This window comes from Mesocricetus auratus, unplaced genomic scaffold, assembly GCF_017639785.1.
Source record: "Mesocricetus auratus isolate SY011 unplaced genomic scaffold, BCM_Maur_2.0 Super-Scaffold_100003, whole genome shotgun sequence".
In the NCBI taxonomy this organism is placed as follows: Eukaryota; Metazoa; Chordata; class Mammalia; order Rodentia; family Cricetidae; genus Mesocricetus; species Mesocricetus auratus.
Window position 1 is genome coordinate 8613363 of NW_024429188.1, and position 9347 is coordinate 8622709.

Sequence of the window (9347 nt, forward strand, 5' to 3'; positions counted from 1 at the left end):
GGAGGAAGAGCCTCATCATAAGGGAGATTCTTCAATTATTTGAGCAGTCTCTGCTATTGATCGTATGTCTGCAGTCCAGCAATGGTGAGGGGCACAGATTAACTGTCAATATTTGTGATATGTAACAATTATAAATTCTCAGCAATGCACAGTACAAGATATCTACTTAACTCATGAGTTTGTAGGTCCAGCTACTAGTACAGACTGTTCTCTGTGCCAAGGGACCCTTATCTTGTTGCTGGAAGCAATTATGTGAATTAAGCATGTCCTTAGCAGGTAAAACAGAGCAGTGTCCATGCATAAAAATGCTTGTCATGGCCGGGCGGTGGTGGCGCACGCCTTTAATCCCAGCACTCGGGAGGCAAAGGCTGGTGGATCTCTGTGAGTTCGAGGCTGGGCTGGACCTGTAGCCTCCAAAACAATACAGAGAAACCCTGTCTCGTAAACCCCCCCCCCAAAATGCTTGTCATGGCATTGGTCATTCCATACCTTGAAACCTTCTATTGGCTTAGGCAAATCACATGGTCAAATGCAAAGGCATTCAAACCCCGAGAAGCTAGCCTGGTACAAAAGCACCTTTCACTTCACAATTGCATGGCCTGAGCAAGTGACTCAGCACTGCTGACCTACTGTGCATGTCCTCTCAATCAGAGGTGAACTGTTTTTATATGAGTGAACAGGGTAATGTTCTTGGAACCCAGGCCTTGTGCAGACATTGTGTCTAAATTCTGCATAAAGCTAGTCGCCCTTCTTATTTTCAGGGAAATCTGTCCAGGGTATCTGTGGCTAGACCTCTACATAATGGTCTAGATATTGAAGGACAATTCATACCAGTGTTGTTTTTCTGTTTCTAAAGACAACCTTTAGTCAGCATAGAAATATATATCAATATATTACAAAACATTAAAGAAACAATAAAGCATTTTTCAATCTTGAAGTCAGATACAGTCACTATATTAGAATTCTGTGTTTAGGAAGTGTTCAGTGGTGGCACATGCCTGAAATCTCAGGCCTCCGAGGTCAGAGGTTAGAGAATTAGAAGCTGAAGTTGACCATGAGCTACACAGTGAAACTGTCTCAAAAACAAGAAAAATACCATCTTGTTACAAATTCCTTCCTTTCCTTCCCTCTCTGAAATCATTTTCTGTCTCCATTTCTTCCTTTTACTTTTTTTTCAAATAGAAATAGAATTTAGAAAATGACATATTTTTTAAATTCCCTTTTTACTAAGCAGTGTTGGGATGTTTCCTTCTTTGTAACTCAACATAATTGGTGTGGCTGCAGAGTATTCCACTGTGAGACTCTACAGGGCTACCACATGTGGTCCATCAATGTGTCTTAGGAGGCTTTCCCTTTTGTCTCAGTTATAACCTCATTGGCTGTTCCACATTCCATACACTTGGATCTTTGTGCACATCTCTGATGAATTAACCAGGATCTTTCCTAGTGTGTTGATGTTATCCCTGCTAGCACTTGCATCTAAATATGGCAGTGACTTCTCTGAGACTGGGATGAGAAACTATGCCTCAAAGGGATGGGATAAAGAAAAGGATGCCAGACAAGGTGTGAATTACTCAGCTGGGCCTTGGCACGAGTAGAAAGTGCCACTAGTATATACAACCCATGCTGCAAAAGAGGGGTGGGGGATACCTGACTAAAGAAAGCAAAGGCAGTGCTACAATGTGTCCCCAAATAGTATCATGATATTCATACATTAATAACTGAAAACAGGTAGGTGTGGGGGAAATTTGATAACATAGTACAGTTCTCAGAACTATAAAAACAGGCCAGGCCTATTGCCAGCCGCCAAGGACATCAAAGGACTTAAGAGAGCTGTGTCCTCATCATCCCTGCTGGCCCAGATAGCTGCTTGTTTTGCCACGTAACTTGTCACTGGTCCATGTGAAGACAGCATTGCTGGTTAGTAGAGGCTCAATCCATCTTTCTGGTACACTCCAAGCAATATGGCTAACTATACATACCACGATTCATCGCTGACCTGTCTGTGTACAGATCTGTGGCTATAAATACATTAACAGTGCTGTGGAGGAGCCACCGCTTCCCATCTTCACCCAACAGAAATTCTGTCCTCATTAAATGTCATCTCCCATTTCTGACTACACCAACTCCTAGTAACCACCATTTTGCTTCCTGTGTCTGTGGAGTTGACCACACCAAGGATCTCCTGAGTGTAATCAGTGTTTGATCTTCTGTGGTGATGGTATAGTTTTGATGTGATCTGACCCCCAAAAGGCTCATGTGTTAAATATTTGTTCCCTAGATGGTGACAGTGTTGTGGGAGGTTCTTAATACTTAGTTAGTACACAACTAGCAGTAAGTACCAGCATGCATGCCTTTGAAGATTTTAACTTGTCCCTGGTCCCTTCTGTTTCTCATCCCTGTCCTCTATGAGGTTAGTAGCTTTTGTCACCTGCTCTCATCTGACAGATATCTGGCTTTAGCCCTGGTGGAATCCACAAAGCCAAGGACAAAAGACTCAAATCTCTGAAATCTGACCCAAACTTAATGCTTTCTTTTTAAGTTGTTCTTTCAAGTATTTCTGATCGCACCTATGGAAAGTTGAGCAACACTGAATCTTTGAATCATGGTGGTTCAATTTAACGATTTATTTCTCAATATCACAACAATGTAAAAGTCAGAACAATCTCTGTAGAAACTATGATTTGAATTTTGAGTGGGGACCTTCATCCAGGCTAGTGATATGTTGTACGATCTATTCTCTGTCATGATGCCATGCATTAGCACCATCCTCTGTCTCCCTGCCTCTGTCTCTGCGTCTCTCTGTCTTTCTCTGTCATTTCTGTTGCTACATTCTCTGTCTTATGTTCTCTATCAGAATTTGAGCAAATGATCAGGAAATGTGGCCCCAAAGACAAGCTGTCTGGATCCTTCTGCTCACAGACTGCCTTCATGAAGGGTTGTAAGTGCCAGACCTTTCGATTTCTGCATGCATATTCTCAAGCCTAGAAAGACTCATGTGCTCTCAATATATAGCAGGCAGAACATCAGATAGCATGTCTGTCTCTCTGTGTGCAAATGTGTAAATAAAACACCTGTTCATATGCAATGTTTTGGTGTTGACTTTCTCTGTCGCTCTGTCTCTGTTTCTCTGTGTGCGTGCATGTGTGTGTGTGTGTGTGTGTGTGTGTGTGTGTGTGTGTGTTGTGTTGTGTTTAGCTGTCACTATGACAGTTGGATAAATCCCATGACTGCTTTCTTTAACCCCACTCCTGCCTTCTTGATTGATTCTCTGCTACACAATCAAGATACATTTGCAACTTGGGCATCCCAATCACTTGGAAAAGACCTCTTCCATAAAAGTTCTTCCTAAACATTAAAAAGCCACCCAGAATTCCTCTTACTTTTTTGTGACATCATCCTTCACACTACCATGCTCTTAGCAGTTCTCCTGGTTCTTATACCACACACAGCCCACTCCCACACAGGGTTAGGGTGGTGTCTCTTCTCTGCTCCTGTGGACTGCCTGTACTCCCTCACTTCTCTTTTCCTCATGAGTGGGCATTTAATACCTGGAACTTTTGATACTTTCAAAGGTTTGGCAGTATAGATGGGCCTAGAACAAAGAGTTAGTTTGTTGAATCTATTGATGTCAATTGAGGACAATATGGCTTCTCTGGTGGGAGCTTTTACACTAGGGACAGAGTGTGCAGACCTCAATTTCACCCACCCCTCAACAGCAAAGGTATCTCAGAAATTTAATTCAAGCATTACTGTTCACTGTCTTCTAACTACTAGTCTCATAAATGCAACATGGTACCCAGGTGCAGGCCAAATCTCAAGGAACACCACTGCAAGTCCAGTCTGTCTCACAATGGATTTGAGAAGTCACACCAGATTAAGTACAGTCTGGGCTATATACTAAGTTTGAAGCCAGCGTGGTCTACATAATAAGGTCATAACTCAGATCAAGCAAAGTGTAGCAAAAGAATATCTTCCTTATGTTGAAGGTGGTGGCATATGGCTTTAATCACAGCACTTGGGAGGCAGAGGCAGGTTGATCTATGTGAGTTCAGGCCCAGCTTGGTCTACATAGAAAGTTCCAGAATAGCCAGATCTATATAGGAAAACCCTGTTTCCAAAAAGAGTCTTCCTGGACTATGGACCCTTTACAAGATCCTGCCTCAAGATGTAAATTTTAAGAGGGCTGTCAATATAGCAATATAATATGAACTCAGTGGAAGAGTGTGATACAATAGTTTCAATCTCCTCTGCCAAAAATAGTTTGTTCAGGACTATCCATTCAAAGACAATGGTAATAATTAATGTGGTCTCCACCAGGATTGTTGTGGCCATTATATATGATTTTAGGGACCAGTCTGCCTCTCTCTTTCACTTTGTGCTCCTGTCCATGATACTGCCACTCGAACCCCCAGAACCCTGTGATGTCAATAGATTAATCTGCTTCACTTCTCCCACTTACCCTTCATTCTTCTGAACTCACATCTGCCATTTATCAGTCTTCAAGGTTGTTAGACTAGACATTTTGACCTCTCCATCTAGGGCAGGTCTCAGGCACATGGTGGCATCCCCTCTCCCCATTTCTCACACTTGGACTCCTATCACCTTTCGGTTGTCAGGAGACGTATCCTTCAAGAATATTTTCCACCACCACCTCACCATTATGTGGCTTCACCTCTCCACCATCTGCTCCACTGGGACACCCTGCTTCCCTTGATGCATCTTCCCACACTGGCTGAAATTGAGACTGTCTTTAGTAACTGACACACAGGCGTCATTCGAGAAATGTAAACTATGGACAAAACAGTGAGTGAGTGTCACCTCTAAATGCTGCTTTTTAAATAGTTTAAGACTTATTTATTTTAATGTGTGTGTGTGTGTGTGTGTGTGTGTGTGTGTGTGTGTGTGTGTGTGTGTGTGCAGGAACCCAAGGAGGTCAGAAGAGGAATCAGATTCCCTGGAACCAGAGTTACAGACAATTATGAATTACCATGTGGGTACCAGGAACTGAACCTGGGTCCTTTGCAAGAGTAGTAAGTAGGTTCTCTTTACTGCTGAGCTATTTCTACAGCCCCCAAATGATGCTTCTTAGACAATAAAAATAGAGATGTGTGAGGAGCCGCCCTCACTATCGCTATCGCCATTAGAAGATGGCGCTGACATCTGCTGTCAGTTGGAGTTTACCGTTTAAGCTGTGCCTCACCCGTCATCTGGGGTGATGAGCAAACCACCAATCCCGGCTCTACACGTCTCACTCGGAGCTCCTAGGCTTATATAAGGGGCTGGGTTTCTTAGCTTGGGGTCTCCCTCTCAGAAGCTGATCATCTATCTCTCAAGATGTATTAAAGCTTTACTGCAGAAGGATCCGAGTGTCCTGCGTCGTTCTTGCTGGCGAGACGGTAGCGCGGGACAGAGATGCCTTCGGATTTTTGCTTCCAGGAGTTACATTCTACTAATGTAGAAGATAATTGGCTCCAAGAAACTGATTTCTTTTGGATCCCATCTAACAGTTCGCTTCTCACATTTTCTTTCTGTGACACTAAGGGAATGATTATTGATAGTGCCTGAAAATAAAGCCCTTGGAAACACACATTTGGGGAGGTTGACGTAAACCATTTATCCAGCACACACAAGTACCTGAGTTCTAACAGTACCACCTCAAAACCAACAACAATCATAAAACAATAATACAAAACATAGCACAAGTTAGGCATGGCGGCACATGCCTGTAATCCAAGTATTCCAAGTATTCAGGAATCTGAGACACCTGAATTTTCTTGAGTATGAAACCAGCCTGGGCCACATAATGAGCTGAAGAAAATCCTTGTATGTTGGAGACAGTGTCTCAAAAACACTAAATTTAATTTAATTTTAAAAAGTATTAAATAGGGCTGTAGAGGTGGCTCAGAGGTTCAGAGCAACGACTGCTCTTCCAGAGGTCCTGAGTTCAATTCCCAGCAACCACATGGTGGCTCACAACCATCTATAATGGGATCTTGTGCCCTCTTCTGGATTGCAGGCAATGTAGGCAGAATACTGTATACATAATAAATAAATAAACCTTTAAAGCGGTTTTTAAAAAGGGGGGAGATAAAGAAAAACAACAGACTATCTAAATAACAAATATTCAGAACTATGACAGTATAAAGGTACTAAGAAATATGCTTAGTGGTTTTATGAATTTTAGATTTGCTTCTGAGTGAACATTTTCTTAGGTTCCAAATTGTCCTCTCTTTTGACATGTGGAAAGTATTCAAGCGAATTGGTTTGCTTCAAGATAATGTACACTGTATGTGTTTCCTAGAATCAATTAATTTTCTATTACTTTTCTCATTAATAGCTAATTAATGATTTATTCATCATTTATTGACTTTTCTATATTAGTTTTTTTGGTACAGAGTCTCACTATGAAGCTATGGCTGGTCTGGAACTTGGGATATAGATTATGCTGACCTTGACTCTCCCCCAATATTACAAATTGGCCATCATCTTTGTAGCTGAATATCTATATACAAACCTCATTGTGTATCTGGACCAACAGTCAGAAATGGAAATATCAGAATTCATTGTCAAGCCACAGTAAATATCCTCCAATGGCCTTTCAGTTAATTTGCTTAGACTACATTCCCAATAGCAATTTCCAGAACAAAGGCCTATTTTCTAAAATATAAACAATTAATCCATTATGTTACTAGTCACCCAATAGACAGTGTCCCAGACTTGAGGAGCCTGTCCTTATGTTGTCTTGTATTTCTTTGCAGTGGTCGGGCGTTCACTGCCATAAAACCGTTCCAGCAAGATTTCAGTCTCCAGGTAGGAGGTTTTGCTTTGTCCACCATAGCATGGATTCTTTGCATCACCTCCATGGGCCTCCCACAGTGGCGAGTGTGGTATCCGAAGGAAGGTGTGATCTCTTACCCTAGTGTGGCCTTTGTGGGACTGTGGAAAATCTGCATCTATCACTACAACAACTCCAACAATATTAGAATGTGTTACCAATACAGCTACTATGACACCTTCATCCCTTTGGATATTCGTATTTCTCAACACCTGATGCTGATCACCAGCATTTTCTGGCTGATTGGAAAAGTGGCCACCGTTGTTGCTCTTAGAAATGTGTACTCAGAAAGACAAAAACGGAATACTACCCACAATGCCTTAAGTGCTTCAGCGATTCTGAACATCATTGCTAATAGCTTTGTCTTCCTTGCTGTCTCGTGCAACTATTTCTCCATTTTAAACAAGGAGGGGATTGCCTTTCCACCCTCCTTCATTATGCCCCTTTATCCAGATATTCAGAAAGCTGGGGCTGCCATGGGTGTGGCATTGCTAGCGGCTGTCCTGTTTTTGTTCAGTGGCGTGATTTTCATTTCTTATGATGTTCCCTTAAACATCAAAGACATTCCTGATTTCTGAAAATGAATTTACTTCACCTTGAAAAATCCCAAATTCCCTGTGGTTATAGCAAGGATTTTGGAGATGTCTCCCTGAAGTCTCCAAAGATTCAACAATGCTCAACTGGCCTGTGACAGAAAATGGTTCAATGACTCCTCTTGTTATCTTTTCTGTCTTGTTTGTTTCATTACTTCATTGGTTGGATTATGGACTTCTATTAAAATAAATAAAACCTTACCCACTTAACAATTTGTCTTATGAAATTTGGGCTTTGGGCTTTAATTGATGTCAATGAAGGAAATGATAAATAAACCTAATACATATGAAAATGAGTGTCAGAGCACATTAATCTCTCTTATTGCTGTCTGGTTCCACATCTCTTCCATATAAAGTTTTCCAAATGTGTTCATTTGACAGATCAGTAGAAGGAATCTCTCCAGTATATTACAAGACTCAATGGCCTGAAAATGTCTATATTTCCTTTAATAAGCAATCATTGTCTCCTAATCCAACCTAACAGCTTTTGTGACTATCATACAAAACCTCTTGAGTCATATTGAAAGGCCACTAGGTACCATTAACTCAGAAGCTACGAATATCAGCAGACTACATATGAAATCTATAGCTGAGATTTCTCCACTTTGATGTAACTCAACTACCTAATGTTCACAGCATTTCATTGAAGGATGCCTTGGATTACGACTTTATTTTGTTCCCTAGCCATAAAAACGTCATTTATGATAAATATCCCTTCACTCATTCATTTCTGGTCCTGGATCGCTGCCATTCCTCTCCTAGGTAGGGATATCAAGTTTAAATTTCAGGCCCATTTAAATCTCTTTGACAATCTAGTGATTCTCATGAATTCTTGTCCTGCAATGCTCTGTCCTGTGATGGCCTGGAGTTGACTGGGGCCTCAGACAACACTGTCCCCATGGTCTCTGGTACAGAACCTTACATCATCCAAATATAATCCTCCTAAATTCTAGGATACCTGTATTCCTGAGCACCCATTAATTGTCATTCCTGTCAGATACTCTTACAGACCCTAGTTTCCCTGAAGTCCCCAATACCCTTAAAGTCCCAAGGCATTAAATGGCTTACTGCTGCTTACTGATTAACTCCCACCTACCTAAGTACTAAGTCCTTGTAGCTCTTTGTACAACACTTCTACCATAACAGTATTTTTTAAGGCTACAGAAGAGCTTGGGGTCTAAGGGCACTGGTTCTAATCCATCCTATGTTTTTCAATCTTTGCAACTCCTTAGGGCAGATACCCTCCAATACCTTCTTGTTCACAATGTTAGACACTAAGGATGCTAGATTTCTATCTACTCAGCTTCTCAATTCCTGTTTGTCTCCATCTAGTTTATTCAAAAGCTTTTCTGGACTGTGTTATGCTGGCGTTTTTGTAGCTGCCCCCAACTCTTGGATAGAACCTACGCAAATACTTTTCTTAGTTAACTTTGTCAACTTGACAGAACCTAGAGTCATCAGAGAGGAAAGCTTGCAGTTAGTAACTACTTAGATCAGATTGTCCTGTGGACATGTCTGTAGGGGGTTATCGTATTAACTGATGCAGGACATCCTAGACTTCTGTGGATGGCACTGTCCCTAAGCAAGTGGACCTGGGCTGTATGAGAAAGCTAGCAGAATGAGACAGCAAGCAGTACTCCATGTTCCTCCATTGTTCTTGCTTCCCGTTTTCAACCTTGAGTTCCTGGCTTGACTTCATGCCCTAGTTTCCCTTGATGATGGGTTGTGACTTAGACATATAAACCAAACAAGCTATTCTCTTCCCAAACTGCTTTTGGTCAGGTTTTATTGCCATAACAAAATGAAACTAAGCTATCTGTTCCTTGATAAATTTCTCTCTGGGAGTAACCTCCCTCAGTACATGGATGGTTTATCTATCTACAGGCTGAGAAAATTTATGTTAGGTCAAAGTACTG

General features: G+C 41.5%; 1 protein-coding gene across 1 annotated transcript; it reads left to right on the plus strand.

Moving 5' to 3' along the window:
* The first annotated feature begins 263 nt into the window (after window positions 1–263).
* LOC121139919 (claudin-34-like) lies at window positions 264–7707 on the plus strand. The gene is made up of 3 exons (XM_040743943.1): window positions 264–276; window positions 2858–2941; window positions 6635–7707. Exons 1-3 carry the CDS (start codon window positions 264–266, stop codon window positions 7414–7416), a joined length of 879 nt encoding a protein of 292 aa, XP_040599877.1. The 3' UTR covers window positions 7417–7707.
* Window positions 7708–9347: the final 1640 nt, after the last annotated feature.

Coding starts and splice junctions, on each gene's coding strand:
- LOC121139919 (XM_040743943.1), top strand. Junction 2,942..6,634: donor GACTGCCTTCATGAAGGGTT/GTAAGTGCCAGA, acceptor CATTCCCAATAG/CAATTTCCAGAACAAAGGCC.